The sequence below is a fragment of the Rhinoderma darwinii genome, chromosome 2 (genome assembly GCF_050947455.1).
Source record: "Rhinoderma darwinii isolate aRhiDar2 chromosome 2, aRhiDar2.hap1, whole genome shotgun sequence".
Taxonomy (NCBI): domain Eukaryota; kingdom Metazoa; phylum Chordata; class Amphibia; order Anura; family Rhinodermatidae; genus Rhinoderma; species Rhinoderma darwinii.
This window is the reverse complement of record NC_134688.1, coordinates 410,121,814-410,140,097: the sequence shown is the minus strand read 5'-3', so window position 1 is coordinate 410,140,097 and position 18,284 is coordinate 410,121,814. Positions and strand designations below refer to the sequence as shown.

The 18,284-nt window shown below is 44.7% G+C and overlaps 1 protein-coding gene and 2 long non-coding RNA genes across 3 annotated transcripts in view; 2 read left to right on the top strand and 1 right to left on the bottom strand.

Annotated features, from left to right (window-relative positions):
- LOC142743427 (uncharacterized) overlaps positions 1 to 3,721 on the top strand; it is a 73,479-nt gene extending 69,758 nt beyond the window's left edge. Inside the window, exons 3-4 of the long non-coding RNA XR_012881560.1 lie at positions 207 to 297; positions 3,433 to 3,721. This is a non-coding gene — a long non-coding RNA (uncharacterized LOC142743427). The remainder of the gene's footprint in view (positions 1 to 206; positions 298 to 3,432) is intronic.
- Positions 1 to 15,437, bottom strand: part of SLC43A2 (solute carrier family 43 member 2) — a 94,412-nt gene extending 78,975 nt beyond the window's left edge. Inside the window, exons 1-2 of the mRNA XM_075854178.1 lie at positions 15,219 to 15,437; positions 1,085 to 1,270 (exon numbers count right to left, since the gene is read on the bottom strand). Of these exons, the coding sequence (XP_075710293.1) occupies positions 1,085 to 1,244 (160 nt within the window). The 5' untranslated portion in view covers positions 1,245 to 1,270; positions 15,219 to 15,437. The remainder of the gene's footprint in view (positions 1 to 1,084; positions 1,271 to 15,218) is intronic.
- LOC142743426 (uncharacterized) lies at positions 14,208 to 16,268 on the top strand. The gene is made up of 3 exons (XR_012881559.1): positions 14,208 to 14,868; positions 15,411 to 15,559; positions 15,957 to 16,268. It is a non-coding gene; the product is annotated as an uncharacterized LOC142743426 (long non-coding RNA).
- The last annotated feature ends 2,016 nt before the right edge of the window (positions 16,269 to 18,284 follow it).

Here is an 18,284-nt window from a genome sequence, read left to right as displayed (position 1 = left end):
GCTTCTCATACAAATAGCACAGATCTCTGTATAAAACTCATCTTCCAAAACAGCCGGCTTACACATTTCCTCAAATGCTATGAAATTTCTAACTAGGCAACCTTCTTTATTAGACCACATGTACCATACGGTACAGTATATAAAAGTATTACATGTATTTTTTTTTCCATTGCAATGGTTATATTTCATTCTTTTCCAATCTCCAGATAGTGAGCGGTTGCTTGTGAGTGACTTAACATCTACAGCAGAGACCAGACGGGAGGAGCAGTAAGGCATCGCTATGGAAGACATGGGGAGGTGAGTATAATATATATTTTTTATTTTTAACTGGAAATAGGGCTTTTTTTATTTTTCCTACTTGCGATTTTTGCAGCGAAAATCACAGCAGTTGGTATTTATTGCAGTATTTGTTCACAATGCATACGCAATCATTTCTGCACAGAAATTTTCCGCAGTATGTGGATGAGATTTTTTGCTGCTACTGTAATACACTGCAGATTTTCTGCCCGCAAATCCAGATGGAATAATTGCAGCAAATCCGCTAGGTATGAACGTAGCCTAAGACATCTGCCTTAAAAGATGCCATTCTACAGTTGCATTCCTTGGAAGCCATTGAGTTGCATAATATGTTAAATTTAATGGGCTTTGGATTCTATGTCTACCTGGAGAGTCTCTAGCTCTGAAGTGAATCACATTCCAGCACCCAACAGATACCGTGAATTCCAGTTTTATGGGGGTTTCCGGGACTTTAACACTGATGGCAGATCCTTAGGAAAGGCCGTTAAAGCTGCATTGGTTCAGAGAAATGAAGGGGCCACAGTTGGGACTCAACTGTAGTATCAGGCAAAGCCACACAATATGTAATGGGCTGTGTCTGTGTAAACAATGAAGGAACCGCGGTGCTGATCCAGGGGGTCAGACTACCACAAATCAAACACTTATGGCCTATTCTAATGTAAGGGCCATCAGTATTTAAGCCCTAGAAAACCCCTTTAAATGAATTTCAGGATAATTATATTATAAAAAGGTTGCTTAAATATGTCAATCTGTAAAACTGCTTAACTAGTCCAGCGTTATGTTGTACCTGGATAGTGGCACATGTAAGAGTAGAACCCCTCGGATTTCAGCATAATAAGCAAGGATCCCCAACCTAGAAGTACTGCAGAAAAGAAAAGATTTTCAACCACTGCAGTGCATGCCATCCACCACCGCCGCCGATGTGCTGTAGCCAGTGTAGGAGCCATTTTTTTTTCTTCTAGTGATTGTCAGTCTGTAAAACAAAGAATGAAACATTATCAGATGATATACGTGAGAGAAGTGCTATATAAATACTCATTTTCCCTTTAGCACTGTTTACATTACTTTGCGTTGATGCGTTATCTGTACATGTCTTAATAGGTCATATGACAATTGTTTTTTCATGTCTGCTTATAGATTATGAGGATATTTACAATGAAGGAAATAAGTATTTGATCCCTTGCTGATTTTGTACGTTTGCCCACTGTCAAAGACATGAACAGTCTAGAATTTTTAGGCTAGGTTAATTTTACCAGTGAGAGATAGATTATATTTTAAAAAAAACAGAAAATCACATTGTCAAAATTATATATATTTATTTGCATTGTGCACAGAGAAATAAGTATTTGATCCCTTTGGCAAACAAGACGTAATACTTGGTGGCAAAACCCTTGTTGGCAAGCACAGCAGTCAGACGTTTTTTGTAGTTGATGATGAGGTTTGCACACATGTTAGATGGAATTTTGGCCCACTCCTCTTTGCAGATCATCTGTAAATCATTAAGATTTCGAGGCTGTCGCTTGGCAACTCGGATCTTCAGCTCCCTCCATAAGTTTTCGATGGGATTAAGGTCTGGAGACTGGCTAGGCCACTCCATGACCTTAATGTGCTTCTTTTTGAGCCACTCCTTTGTTGCCTTGGCTGTATGTTTCGGGTCATTGACGTGCTGGAAGACCCAGCCACGAGCCATTTTTAATGTCCTGGTGGAGGGAAGGAGGTTGTCACTCAGGATTTGACGGTACATGGCTCCATCCATTCTCCCATTGATGCGGTGAAGTAGTCCTGTGCCCTTAGCAGAGAAACACCCCCAAAACATAATGTTTCCACCTCCATGCTTGACAGTGGGGACGGTGTTCTTTGGGTCATAGGCAGCATTTCTCTTCCTCCAAACACGGCGATTTGAGTTAATGCCAAAGAGCTCAATTTTAGTCTCATCTGACCACAGCACCTTCTCCCAATCACTCTCAGAATCATCCAGATGTTCATTTGCAAACTTCAGACGGGCCTGTACATGTGCCTTCTTGAGCAGGGGGACCTTGCGGGCACTGCAGGATTTTAATCCATTACGGCGTAATGTGTTACCAATGGTTTTCTTGGTGACTGTGGTCCCAGCTGCCTTGAGATCATTAACAAGTTCCCCCCGTGTAGTTTTCGGCTGAGCTCTCACCTTCCTCAGGATCAAGGATACCCCACGAGGTGAGATTTTGCATGGAGCCCCAGATCGATGTCGATTGACAGTCATTTTGTATGTCTTCCATTTTCTTACTATTGCACCAACCGTTGTCTCCTTCTCACCCAGCGTCTTACTTATGGTTTTGTAGCCCATTCCAGCCTTGTGCAGGTCTATGATCTTGTCCCTGACATCCTTAGAAAGCTCTTTGGTCTTGCCCATGTTGTAGAGGTTAGAGTCAGACTGATTAATTGAGTCTGTGGACAGGAGTCTTTTATACAGGTGACCATGTAAGACAGCTGTCTTTAATGCAGGCACCAAGTTGATTTGGAGCGTGTAACTGGTCTGGAGGAGGCTGAACTCTTAATGGTTGGTAGGGGATCAAATACTTATTTCTCTGTGCACAATGCAAATAAATATATATAATTTTGACTATGTGATTTTCTTTTTTTTTCTTTTTTTATGTAATCTATCTTTCACTAGTAAAATTAACCTAGCCTAAAAATTCTAGACTGTTCATGTCTTTGACAGTGGGCAAACTTACAAAATCAGCAAGGGATCAAATACTTATTTCCTTCACTGTATAATGGGGTATATTATTATGATTTTTTTTAAACATCTTTTTCCTGTCATCAGCAGTTGGGGTTACAGGCTTCCTGTGAAGAGCTGATCTGCTAGTTTATGCAGCATTAAAAATCATCGTTGTCGGCAGCACATCTCCCTGTATAAACAGGAAGATACACGGCCGACATGATGAAAATGTATGGGGACGAGCGATCGGAGTAACGAATGCTCGTCCCCATACATAAGCAATCATTGCTCCTTGTGAAAGGAGAAAACGAGCGCCGATCAAGGAGCTGTCTCGTTGATCGGCGCTCTTTTTCATGCCCCATATCAGGCCGTGTAATAGGACCTTTATACACTGCCTATATTTTCACCTGTGACCATTGTTATTCCTTTTACAGGTAGCTATAATGCATACCTAACAAGCTCCTCTGCTTATACAACACAATCATATACGCAGATCTGAAGAGACACAAAAAGCACAAACAGAAAGAAGTCACTGGGTTCAATCTTATCACCTCTATGATGTTAAGAGGGGCAAAGATCTAATGGTCTAATTCCTAGAGAAGTTTCAAGATTGCTGGAGTAAAAACTGAAAAACAGATAAATGAACTGTTTCCTTAAAGACTCTTCATCATCAAACAACATGGATACAGATAAGATAAGTATTCCTTACCCAAGTCCAATTGCTTCCCATTCTGAGCTCTCTTTATTGCTTTACAAATATCACATGAAAAGGTAACAAACATCCTTTGTTTCACTCATTAACACGCTTATTCTAACAGCCCATCAGCTAAAAAACAAATTTGTTCAAAGGGTTTTCCCATCATAGACATTGATGGAATATCCAGAGGGTATTCCATAAATGTCTGATAGAAGGGGGTATTTAATCGGGGACTCCCATCTAGCAGGAGAACAGGGGTCCCTAACCCCGGTTTTTTGGCAGGCGAAGAAGTCACCGCATCCAAGAACGGAATGAATATAGAGGTGGACACACACCCAAACTTGCTTGGCTACTTCCCCATCTAGTCTCTGCCTAGATACGATGGCCGGCGTCCTTCTTGCACAGCGGAAGAGGAATTAGCGGACATCTATTGTCTCGATAGGTGCGGGTCCCAAAGCTGAAACCGCCAACTATCAGAAATGTATTCTATATATATGCCATAAATATCTATGATGGGAAAATTCCATTAATACTGAAACATCAGCTTAGCTAAGAAAGAGGAGTCACTTATCTACTTTGCTGTAAAGTTGTATGTTCCCTGCAAGAAGTCATTTCAGGCCGGGTAGAGGCTGACTGTAATGTTCAATGTGATTACTGCAAGGAAGACTAGAAAAATGGCTGTCTCCATGATCAATATTTTACATGTCTCCGGTTTTGATATTTCTCTACAAATATGTACATACTTGCTCGTCAATGATATGAGCAGATATTTTATAAACTTTACCTTTATAAGTTTTGTATTTTTGATTTAGTGCTTCTTTAAAAAAACAATAACTGGTGTGTATAAATGTGATACTGCAGATTGTGCAGTTTAAAAAAGCAATACTGTTAGTGCTTATTCAGACAAGCGTATTTCGCGTCCGTGTGCTGTCCGTTTAAATAACGGACAGCACACTGACCCATGCAATTCAATGGGGCTATTCACACGTCCGTGTTTTTTTACGGAGCATGTGCCCGTTGTGTGAAACTCACAGCATGTCCTATTTTGGTCCGTTATTGCGGACCACGTTGCCCGTTGAACTCTATGGGTGCATAAAAAAACAGACAGCAGACGGATGACATACGCACATAAATAAAACAGGATGAACAGAAAGTACACGTATGCCACACGGACATGCACACGCATCAAATACGGTCCGTTTATTGCAGATGCTAAATGGACACGCTCGCCTAAATAAGCACTTAAGAGTGGATTCATACGTGGCATATATTTACATGGCCACGGATTTGGCCGCAGTGAATCTGCCACAAAGGCTGCATGTTTTACATGCAGATTTTGATGCAGATTTGCTTTGCAATTACTGCGGATTTCACCACTTGCATTGAAATGGGTGACATTTGCAGCAGTCCGCGGCAAATCCCCAACCAAATCTAATTGTTAAACATGCAGATTTTGTGGTGGATTCTGTGGCATAAAAATATGATACGTGTAAGTCCACCCTAAAAAATCACTCTTTTCCACCCTATTAGAATACAGTAATGATAGTTTCGATTTGTCATTAAAGGCTATGTACACCTTTGAAAACTATTTTTATTTTAACCCGTTAGTGACCGCCAATACGGCTTTTCACGTCGGCCACTAATGGGCTTTATTCTGATGCATATGCCTTATCGCGGCGCTTCATCAGAATAAATCTGCAGCGCCGGGAGCAGTTAAAACTCCCTCTTCTCAGCTACCGGAGGTAGCTTAGAATTTGGGGCATCGCTGCTTGAGCGGGCAGATCGAAATCCGCACGTTTAACCCCTTAGATGCGGCGCTCAATAGCGAGCACCGCATCTAAGTGGTTTTGGAGAGAGTGAGGGGGCTCCCTCTCTCACCCTGCTATGGGATCGCAGGGTGCCAGTGTCTTCTATTGCAGCCGAGGCCTAATAAAAAAAAAACGTTTTCAAAGGTGTACATAGCCTTTAAAGGAGATGACCTATCCACCTATCAGTACGTGATCTGAGGGGGTCCAACATCCAGACCCCGCACCATTAAGCTGCTCCGGCTGCCTCCAAACCACGGACGTCCATACCGGAAGCAGTTGTCTCTGGCCGCTGAATAGCGGCCGAGCTGCAGTACTGCAGCTCTGCTCCTATTCAAGTGAATAGGAGAAGAGCTGCAGTTCGGCAGCACGGCCGATATGCTATGTAAAGAGCCAACTGCTTCCAGTTCCGTACATTGCATAATGGGCCATAACATCTGGTGCCCGGAGGCAGCCAGAGCGGCTGATCGGTGTCGGGTCCAGGTGTCGGACCCGCACCGATGATATACTGATGGCCTATCTGGTGGGTAGGTCATCAGTTGTTCAGTAGTGGACAACCCCTTTAAATTTTAGGATGGATTTCAGTTTATGAGAAGGTGGCAAATTAATTACACCTTCAAAAACTTTAAGGCCTGAAATAGAAAAAGATAGAAAACATCTGAACATGGGCCTAAAATAAACCTCCACCAGAAATAATATCTAGCTGCCACGACAATAAAATGACATCTTATACGCCTCCATTAGGAATTTTTAGACTGCTTATTAAATCTTTATTCCCTGGTACTAACAAACTGCGTTTGACTCTTTTCCTAAGATGTTTATTAACAGCAAATACAAAAAAAATAGATGTTTGAATTATTTACCAGAGCAAGCAGTTCAACAAAGGTACAGACAAAGGATATAGTAAATCACAGGCTGACAGGACATGGATGTCTCCTATACCAGACACAACACTTGTACTATGTATTACTTTTTGAGATACAGCCGTTTTGTATATTGTATACAGAGCAGCTGTATCTAGCACTGAAACCTGTGTCCTGTCAGGTCAGCGAGATTGACGGATTCAGAGTCAGAGGAGACACGCAGGATCGAGCTGTTACTGATCACATCTAATGTAATCGAAAACAGGAGGCCGCTGACCTGACGGATTCAGGTCTCAGCGCACGATACAGCTGGTCTGTATCCTGTATACAAAGCAGCTGTATCTCAAGTAGGACATTTTTTTTTAATAAAAAGTATTTAGAAAGTTGCACAAAACACACTGATAGACATTTTTCTTAAAAAACAGAAAATAATTTCAAAGGTGTCATAAAGGTGTCATAAAGCCAAATAGTAGAAAGAAAATACATTTGCTTCATTCACATCTGCATTAGAGGCACCGTTACGGGCCTTCGTCGCAGATCCAGCCGAGATTACCTGAGAAAATAGCGCAGCATGCTAGGCTATTGTCTCTAGTAAAACGACGGACAGCCTGAGGGAACTCGTTAAAGTCAATGGGTTCTGTTGGATACCGGTGGTGTCCATTGTGCAATGGAACCGTTGCTTCCGTTATTCCCATGTTCTGCTCCAGGTATGAACATAGCCTTGAATAGGTTTTTCACTTAAATTTGAAGAAAGAAAATATGTTTAATAATGCATGATGTGATGGAGACGGCATTATTTTACTGGTGCCCTTTTCTCCTATCACAGTGCCTGCTCGGAGCTAAGAAGTTCAATCCTGTGAGACAGACTGGCTGCTAGAAACACAGGCTGTCTAACTGTGGATCTGTCAGGCAGAATGTCTGTAGCAACAGGTCTGTCTCAGATTATTCAGGTCCTCAGCTGAAGGCCAAATTGGCACTAAACTGACCTGCACTCTTCTCTTAGGGTACGGTCCCTGTGGGCGGCTGTATGGCACTATCTACAAGGGGGTGGTGGGGTGGTTGCGCTATCTACAAGTGTGGTGTGTCACTGTCTACAGGGGGGGCTGTATGGCACTATCTACAAGGTGGAGGGGGGCGCTATCTACAAGTGGGGTGTGACACTCTCTACAGTGGGGCTGTATGGCACTATCTACAAGTGGGAGGGGGGCGCTATCTACAAGTGGGGTGTGACACTCTACATGGGGGCCTGTATGGCACTATCTACAAGGGGGAGGGTGGGCACTATCTACAAGTGTGGTGTGAAACTCTCTACAGTGGGGCTGTATGGCACTATCTACAAGTGGGAGGGGGGCGCTATCTACAAGTGGGGTTTGACACTGTCTACAAGGGGAGCTGTATAGCACTGTCTACAGGGGGAGCTGTATAGCAGTGTCTACTGGGGGGCTGTATAGCACTGTCTACTGGGGGGCTGTATGGCACAATCTACAGGGGGCTGTATAGCACTGTCTACTGGGGGGCTGTATAGCACTGTCTACTGGGGGGCTGTATGGCACAATCTACAGGGGGCACTATCTATAAGGAGGAGGTAGGGGGCGCTATATACAAGTGGGGTGTGACACTATCTACAAGGGGGGCTGTATGGCACTGTCTACAAGGGGGATGTGGGTGGCGCTATATACAAGTGGGGAGTGAAACAGTCTACAGGGGGGGCTGTATAGCACTGTCTACAGGGGGGCTGTATGGCACTGTCTACAGGGGGGCTGTATGGCACTGTCTACAGGGGGGCTGTATGGCACAATCTACAGGGGGCTGTATAGCACTGTCTACGGGGTGGATGTGTAGCACTGTCTACAGGGGGGCTGTATGGCACAATCTACAGGGGGGCTGTATGGCACAATCTACAGGGGGACTATCTATAAGGAGGAGGTAGGGGGCGCTATATACAAGTGAGGTGTGACACTATCTACAAGGGGGGCTGTATGGCACTGTCTACAAGGGGGATGTGGATGGCGCTATATACAAGTGGGGAGTGAAACAGTCTACAGGGGGGGCTGTATAGCACTGTCTACAGGGGGGCTGTATGGCACTGTCTACAGGGGGGCTGTATGGCACTGTCTACAGGGGGGCTGTATGGCACAATCTACAGGGGGGCTGTATGGCACTGTCTACAGGGGGGCTGTATGGCACAATCTACAGGGGGGCTGTATGACACAATCTACAGGGGGCACTATTTACAAGGGGGGCTGTGTGTGGCACCTAGGGGAAGGGGGCCCAGTCTTTCCTAGTTATGCCCCTGAACCCACGTTTGGCAAAAAAAAAAATTTAAGATGGGAACACAATAGGCGTTAACACTGCAGATTTTCTGCAATTAAATTGCGGAAAATCCGCAGCGTGTTACAGTAGCAGCAGTGTGGGTAATATCTCAACAAATCTCATCCCCACACAGTGGAAAAAATCAGCAGAAAAAAATCCACATAAATTGACCTGCTGTGCGTGCTTTTTAGCTGCAGCATGTTAATTAATGCTGCGGAATCGCTGCTCTTGTGTTGCGGGTTTTCTCAATTTAATTCATTGGTGTGCTTAAACCCATAAAAAAGCGGTGTGTGTTGCGACATTTGCGGCGGAATTCCAGAGTTCACCGCTTCATCTCCAGTCCGGCCTCCTCGGAAGACGTTTCATCCCATGTGACCGCAGCAGCCAATCACAGGCTGCATCGGTCACATGGCCTGCAACGTCATCCCAGGAGGCTGGACTACGCACAGAAGTGAGGGAGAGGGTAAGTATGAACGGTTTGTTTGTTTTTTTCCGGCGCTGCTTTCTGCAGCGGAAATTCCGCCCGAAAAAAACGCTCCACAATGTAGTGCGGTTTTTCGGACGTCATTCCCTGCGGTGTTCAGGGCATATCTGCCCTGAACACACTGTGTGTGTTCCTACCCTTGGGCCAGGATGAAACACAGTTTTGATGCAGGTTTTGTAGCAGTTTTTTTAGCCAAACCCAGAAGTGGACACAAAAGAAAGGTGATGCATCAGTCTTTTCTTTAAACCCCTCCTTCCTTTTGGATCCACTTATGGCTGAAAAAACTGAGCCAAAAACTGCATCAAAACTGTGTGTGTGATCCTGGCCTTAAAAAAAACTGCCATGAGAACTGCAAATGTGATTCCAACCTTACTGTAAAGCTGCATTTAAACGCATCATTTTGCTTCCATTTTTTCTCGCATTTTAAAGGCCTAATTCACACGACCGTGTTGGGACCGTGATATACGGACCGCATGTCGGCCGTATTTCCCGGACCAAACAGTGCAGGGAGGAACGCTACTAGCATCATAGTTATCGATGACGCTAGGTGTCCCTGCCTACCCGCGGAACTACTGCCCCGTACTGAAAACATGATTACAGTACAGGACAGTTTTCCCGCAGCGAGGCAGTAACACCTAGCGCCATACATAACTATGAGGCTAGTAGCGTCCCTCCCTGCACTGGAAATACTGCCGACATGCAGACCGTAACTCACGGACCGAACACGGTCGTGTGAATTAGGCCTAACAGTGTTTTAAGCGCTACTAAAAAAAACAACATAAAAAACACTTACGTTTTCGGTTTAAAATGAATTTTGTCATTTTAAAATGCCACACAAAAATCTCTGTGTGAAGGAAGCATAAAAGAAAAATATCTTTCTCTGACACGTTTTTCTTTCATTGAATTCAATGGGGGAAAAAACGCCACACAGAAAGGGCAGGCTGCTGCTAATACAAATTCCCACTGACTTCAATAGAAAAAAAAGTTAACAAAATATGTAAGAAATACATGTAAAATGTGTGCCTAATTTTTTCATGCGGTTTTCTTGTTCTTGTTTTGGCTGCTTTTACATAATCATAAGGCTAGGGCTACATGGTGACTTTTGCCACGACAGTCGCAAAAAATACAGCAGGTTCAGAGTTCTTGTGACTGCTGTGTCAAAATACGACCACAATTGCCTGAAACGCAGGAAGACGACACAGCAATCATTGGCCACGTGACCTGCATCATGGCCAAAGTAGCCCTAGCCTTCCTGATACTTGACCCCGGTTGTTGACGCTGATTAGCCCAACGGAGACCAGAAGAGGGCCTCCGTCGGGCTGGTATACATCGGCAAACCTTTTTCTTGCAGGATGGAATAACTACGCTATTCCATCCTGAAGGATCCCACTAAAAAAAATTATAACTTGCGGTATATGTTTTTTTGTTCAACATGGGAGTCTATGTGTGAAGGATGTCACTGTATAATGGCAGGATTCCAGGTCTGGAGACGCTGCTGACGCTCTGGTATTACAAAGCCCCTAACGTCACTGTCCATATATGGATAAAGACATCAAGAGCTTTCCCAAGACAGAAGTCCCCGACCGGAGACTCCTTAGCTGAAAGCCCCTGACATTACTGTCCATATATGGACAGTGACGTGAGGGGCTTCCCCGGAAATTGTGCTTCAAGTAGCGCTATGCCCGGGTAGTTAGGGCGACGTATTACACGGTATCTTATATATAATCGGGAGGGACGTGGTGTCCGAAGCACAGTTAAGGACACCACGTGGTTTCCGAGGCACAGTTGATTGGACAACAGTTAAGGACACCACGTGGTTTCCGAGGCACAGTTGATTGGACACGACATCCTCGCTCAATATCGCTCTCTTCTCCTCACAGTGCGAAGTCAATGTGAGGAGGAGAGTATTTTGTTGCTCCCTGTAGGAGCTGAATCCCTAATCCGCGGCTACAGCTTCGGTCGAAGCTGTGCCCGGGGATTCCGCTCCAGGATATGGACAGTGACTTCTCCTGGACCAGTCCCCTACTCATGAAGCGGAATCCTCGGCGCTGTGGCCGGTGATTCCGCTCCAGGCGAAGTCCCTGACTTCGCTGTCCATATATGGACAGCGACGTTAGGGACTCCTGAAGCGGAATCCCCAACGCTGTGGCCGGTGATTCCACTCCAGAAGTCCCTGACTTTACTGTCCATATATGGACAGTGTAGTCAGGGACTTCTGAAGCAGAATCCTCGGCGCTGTGGACGGTGATTCGGCTCCATGAGAAGTCCCTGACTTCACTGTCCATATAAGGACATTGAAGTCAGGGACTCCTCCTGGAGCGGTCCAGTAGAGGAAGGTAGAGGGGGGTGCCATCTATGGGGGGGGTGGCATCTATGGGGGGTGGCTTTGTACAGGAGTGCTGTGTAGCACTACCTACAGGGGGCTGTGTGGCATTACCTACAGGGGGGTCTGTGTGGCACTACCTACAAGGGGGGCTGTGTGGCATTACCTACAGGGGGGCTGTGTCAGAAACTACAGAGGGCAGTGTGTGGCATTATCTAGAAGGCAGTGTGTGGCATTATCTACAGAGAGCAGTGTGTGGCATTATCTACAAGGGGGGCTGTGGCAGTATCTAGAGAGCAGTGTGTGGCATTATCTACAGAGGGAAGTGTGTGGCATTATCTACAAGGCGGGCCGTGGCAGTATCTACAGAGAGCAGTGTGTGGCATTATCTACAGAGGGAAGTGTGTGGCATTATCTACAAGGCGGGCCGTGGCAGTATCTACAGAGAGCAGTGTGTGGCATTATCTACAGAGGGAAGTGTGTAGCATTATCTACAAGGCGGGCCGTGGCAGTATCTACAGAGAGCAGTGTGTGGCATTATCTACAGAGGGCAGTGTGTGGCATTATCTACAAGGCGGGCCGTGGCAGTATCTACAGAGAGCAGTGTGGGACATAATCTACAGAGGGAAGTGTGTGGCATTATCTACAAGGCGGGCCGTGGCAGTATCTACAGAGAGCAGTGTGGGACATTATCTACAGAGGGAAGTGTGTGGCATTATCTACAAGGGGGACTGGCAGTATCTACAGAGAGCAGTGTGTGGCATTATCTACAGAGGGCAGTGTGTGGCATTATCTACAAGGCGGGCCGTGGCAGTATCTACAGAGAGCAGTGTGTGGCATTATCTACAGAGGGCAGTGTGTGGCATTATCTACAAGGCGGGCCATGGCAGTATCTACAGAGAGCAGTGTGGGACATTATCTACAGAGGGAAGTGTGTGGCAGAAAATGAACACCTCATGCACACGACCGTGTGCACCGTCCGAGTCACATCAGTGATCCGAGGAAAGATAGAACATGTCCTATCTTTCCTCGGATCGGAGACTCGGATAATTTTTCACGGACCAGATTCAGCCGCTAAAGTGAATGGGTCCGTGAAGACTATCAGGTGCCACTCGAATGCCGTCAAAAACGGATTGAGTGGCACAACGGTCGTGTGCATGAGGCGTTACAAATTAAATTCATCCGTTTTAAAAACGGACAGGGGAAAAAACTGATGCAAAACGTGTCAAAATTGGCCATTAAAAACGGGAACACGGCCCGGAACGGATGCACAACGGGTGTTTTTATAGGCCGACACTCCGACCCTGTTCTGTGAATAAAGCCTTACATAGGACTGCAGGTAAAATCTACTACATTATCTGTACTCAGAGTTATCACTGTGTTATATGTGGTGTTACATAGGACTGCAGGTAACATCTACTACATTATCTGTACTCAGAGTTATCAGTGTTATCTGTGGAGTTACATAGGACTGCAGGTAACATCTACTACATTATCTGTACTCAGAGTTATCACTGTGTTATCTGTGGTGTTACATAGGACTGCAGGTGATATCTACTACATTATCTGTACTCATCTGTGGAGTTACATAGGACTGCAGGTAACATCTACTACATTATCTGTACTCAGAGTTATCACTGTGTTATCTGGTGTTACATAGGACTGCAGGTAACATCTACTACATTACCTGTACTCAGAGTTATCACTGTGTTATCTGTGGAGTTACATAGGACTGCAGGTAACATCTACTACATTATCTGTACTCAGAGTTATCACTGTGTTATCTGTGGTGTTACATAGGACTGCAGGTAACATCTACTACATTATCTGTACTCAGAGTTATCACTGTGTTATCTGTGGTGTTACATAGGACTGCAGGTAACATCTACTACATTATCTGTACTCAGAGTTATCACTGTGTTATCTGTGGAGTTACATAGGACTGCAGGTGATATCTACTACATTATCTGTACTCAGAGTTATCACTGTGTTATCTGTGGAGTTACATAGGACTGCAGGTAACATCTACATTATCTGTACTCAGTTATCACTGTGTTATCTGTGGTGTTACATAGGACTGCAGGTAACATCTACTACATTATACCTTTACCCTGCGTGAATAATCTATTATTCAGAAAATACACTAATATTACAAACATCGTTCCTCTTGCTAGCAAACCCGTGTAACGGGTTATCTGTACTAAGTAGTGGGATAAGTCGCTACCTCCCGTTGAAGGTAAAGATACGGCGGAAGGATTAAAACTAAGTGTGAATCAGGCATTTTGCAGCCTACAGAAAACATTGCGTCCTGTGCTGAGGTAATAAGGACTTCATGAATTACAAAAGCTAAAAACGCATGCTCTTTTTCACGTAGTCAGTGACATGTTCTACACCGGGAGCCGTGACTACATATGAGGAGAATATACCGGCGCTGCCGCTGGTAACAGGAGGACCGCCCTACTGTCACTGAGGGGAGATGAGCTCAGACCCAACTTCCCGGACAAGCGCCCAGCTCTGCAGAAACGAGCAAATAAGCGCGCTCCTGAGGGACAGACCCCGCCTCTCGAGCAGGGATTGGTCGGCCAGAATCCAAAGGTTTCCTTTGATTGGTCGGTGAGTTGAAGCCGGGCAAGGGGAGGGAACAGGTGTCAGAGCAGCCGGTTTGAACCGGCAGGCGCGAGACTGCGGCTCTGCAGAAGAAGTGCTCGTGAGGGGAGACGGGAGAGCGCGAACGGGCACGGCGGAGGAGGGGGTGTGTGTGCTGGGCGCTGATGGAAGAAGAGGGGGACAAGGGCTCTGCCACCGACGGGCAGCTAGGGAAACAGCTGTAATACATTGTGACACAGTGAAGACGTTACAGGATCGAAGGTGTCAATAATGATGTAGATAAAACGCTGCTATAGGGGAACAGGCTCCCTATACTATACAGGTCTCACTCCTCGGACAATACTGCCGGGGAGTGAGACCTGAGGAAAAACAAAAATAAGGGGCAAGTGTGAGAAATATCGTAATGTCATGAGATGGGGCTGACAGGGATGTAAGACGAGGGGGATGGGATAATGAGGAAATGGTTGGGACACAGGAGGTGGAGGACAACATAAAGGAGAATGGTCACTAGGACAGCGGTCAGTCTATGCAGAACAATCGTGTATAAAGCCGGTACAGGAGGAGCTGTGTACAGTATTATCCAATGTGCAGAAATAACAAGTGTTCGCAAATGTTGTACCAGTCTTGTCAATAGAGAAAATACTTTCACCGAATCCTCCGAACTCGATTGGACCCCATACATTGTGCGACATTTCTAAGTGTCGGGACGTAGGACAGCAGAACGATGCTGTGTGATACTAAACATGTCGCACAGCTGTTCGTGGTAAAGTATACGCGGGTAAGTCCTGGGTCGGTGTGATATACACGGGGCAGTAGAGCAGTGATGTATAGCAGAGGAGCACAATGAAAAGTCACTCCAAGAAAGCTCAGCACATTGATAATAACACTGCAGCACGAACACTGACACAGAAACAGCACGAACACTGACAAACAGCAGCGACTATAGAAATCAATAGCCACAATGTAGATGTGAGATGACTGGGCACTGTGGGGTGAGATGACTGGGCACTGTGGGGTGAGATCATCGGGCACTGCGCATTCATCTCCCTTGTTATCTCACACATCACCTGCCGCTCTATGTACGGGACATCTGCTGTCATGCACGGCAGGACTCGGCACCTTACTTACCGGTGGAGTAGACTAATGACAGTGGATGCTGCCCGGAATCTTGGGCAGTCTTTTCTCTTGCTAATTCCGGCGGTGCGGGTCCCGGGGCTGCCTCTGTTCCTTATTTGTCTTTGGACCGGATCGGTGCCGGTGCCACAGCCTCTTGTCCTTCTCGGGCCCGACCGAGTTGTTTTCTCATTTCTCTTTATTCAGGTCCTTTTTATTGCGGAGCTTCTGAGAAAAACAGTGCTCGAATGGGATTGGCTGACAAGGGCTAGAAACAAAATCCAGCCAATCAGGAAGCGGCTAGATAGAGAGAAGTGATGGAACAAATACATATAGTAGCCAGAGAGGAAAATAAAGTGAGTTGAGAGTATATAGAGATAACCATAGAGGTGGATCGCTCATAACCAACTCCAGAACCACCAACCCACCCTGAGATTGGCATGGCTTGTTTAATACCAAGTCTTATATGTATAGTAGAGCTGGAATAATCACTACATTTTACTGAAAACAGTGCTGTCCAACATAGAAGGCAAGAAGCAGAACTGAAATCTGACACCCTATAATATAAGCCACATATTTAACTTGCAGAACAATAGAGTTAACAGCTGACACGTCAATATGGCACTACAAGACACTTCCACTGTGCCCCCTGGCTCTGAAATTAACATTTTTCTTCAAAATGACTATATGACTTTAGAAATTGAAGGACATATGGATACTTCTAGACATCCATTGTTATTTTGTTTGCTCAAGAGGAAACCTGATCCATGGACACAAGCCAATGAGATGGGAGAGCAAAGACAAAGAGGACAACAGACTACCATCACCCAACAAACAGCCAAGACACAAGGAAAGCTCCATGACCAGCAGACAAAGACATCGCTTCTTTCCATTCCTGTATCAATCCACCCCCACATTGATCAGCAATCTGATACTTTTCACTATCGGGCGCTGGTAATATATTGCAAGATATTCAATGATGTCCATTGTCGGATATTGTCAAAGTGTATTTTCTGGTATGATAACGGATTAAAATGACTATTGTAGAGTTTTATCAATAAACATCATCAACCATATTGATCATCATAAACGATCGTCTGTTAAGGTCATATTCATTTTTTTTTTTCATTTCTATGGGCAGCATGAGACATAACCATCCAATAATTTATTGACCAGCACAGTAGTTTTATATTAAGCAATTGTCCCATTAAAATGAAAATATTGAAGGACTTGTTCTGTTCAGAAAATAAGCCATGGATTTACATCTGTCCAGATATATTTTAAAATGCAGAAAAATGAAAACCTATCGATTACAAATAAATCCAATGGTCTTCCATAGTAGAAATCCGTGCCTAACACATCTGTTAAGAGAGGAAACCCCCTATAACCTCAACATGCCCTACATATGGCATTTAAAGGGGTTGCCTCATCAGGGACAATCCCTTTCAGATAGGAGCTGCTTCCAGCTGTTTTTACAATGAGAAGCCGCGACCAGCAAGACATGTAGTATTACATGGTGGCCATTCAGATGAATGACTGCCTCTAATACATGGATAATTCAAGTCCTCCAGAGAAGGAGGCGCTCTTAAAAAGCTCTTCCCTGTTCTGGTTTATAGAGGGGGGTACTGAGCATTGGACCCTCCTCTATGACGTCCATATATCCTGATAGGGTATATGGACAGGGGTTGTTTTCATGATTCAAAGAGAGGTCTGAAGCTGGCCACAGATTTGACAGGGTCCACAAACAATCTAATATCGACAAGGGCTCCTAAACAGTGAAAACAAGGATTTTTAATCCGGATTAACCTTTGCATGTTTGTTTTAGCCTATAGGGTTATAGGTATTTGCTATCAAAGTTCTATGATGAATTGTTCTTTGCTACAAATTACAACCCGTTTGATCAGATTAGCTTAAAGTAAAGTCTTATCATTCAGAACTTATCAGTTCAAGTCACAATTAAAATCAAATATCAATAAAAAAAATACTATAAATGTCCCTAAGAATTGAAATATCACCAGGCGATCTCATTATGGGTCATAAACACTTTATGTCCTTGGCCAGATTTATATTGTGCCTGTCTTGACTATATTGGAAGTGTGGCTCCATTATAGCACCGAAGAGCAATCACTGGTCTCTTGTATTTCCTCTGTGTACAAAGCAGACACCTGGCACTGCTGCTACAGGACCAGGCTGCCCATTTCGAACATAGGTCCCAAATTCTGCCCAAGGACAGGACTTCCTTTCTCTGATTGGACCACTTAGTTGATCTTAGCCTGCCAGCCCTGATTCTGGAAAGAGTATTATGACCAAGGCAAATGGTTCCCTCACAGGAGAATAGGGCTCCTTAAAGAGCTCTGTATTGCTTTGTATCCTCTGTGCACAATAGACCTGCTGGCAATTTCCCTTTAATTTTATGCAAATTTATACATACTGGTTCTGTAGTTACACAACCATTATTCTACTTCAAATGTCTTTAAAGTTGCTTTGCAACAATATGCAAGTTTTCATTTGAGCATGCGTGCCACGGTGTATTGTCCACGATCATACTAGACTTCCTCAGGGCTCTTCCTTCCAATTTGGAATCAGTTAGTGCGATTTCAGGGACAGCAGAAACAGGTCTCTCACCCCATTTCCTGATCCCTGATACAGTCCCCTCGCCTGGTAGTTTTCATCTTTATCAATCATCAATACTTTTTGGTTGTAATGACCTGGAGGTGTGCAGTTTTTTTTATAAAGAACACGGTAATGTTTCATTTTGACAGGAACAGTGCAAATATTAAGGACATGTGATTTTACTGTCCGTATTTGCGAATCATGTGACCTACTCGGGGTTGGGACAAACTGGTGACATCAATTTCAGCCTTCCTTCTTTTTTTTTTGCGAATTTGAGAATACTGATGACTCAAAGATGTTTTTTTTGTGGACAAATGGACCGCAAATACAGGCAATGGATCCGTGGTTTTGTGGACTGCAAAATCACCACGGTCGTGTGCATTAGGCCTAAGCGTGCGTTCACACATGGCGTACTTGCATTGTATTTCCACGCTGCAAAAAACGTTACAATTTATGCCGATAGGAAAA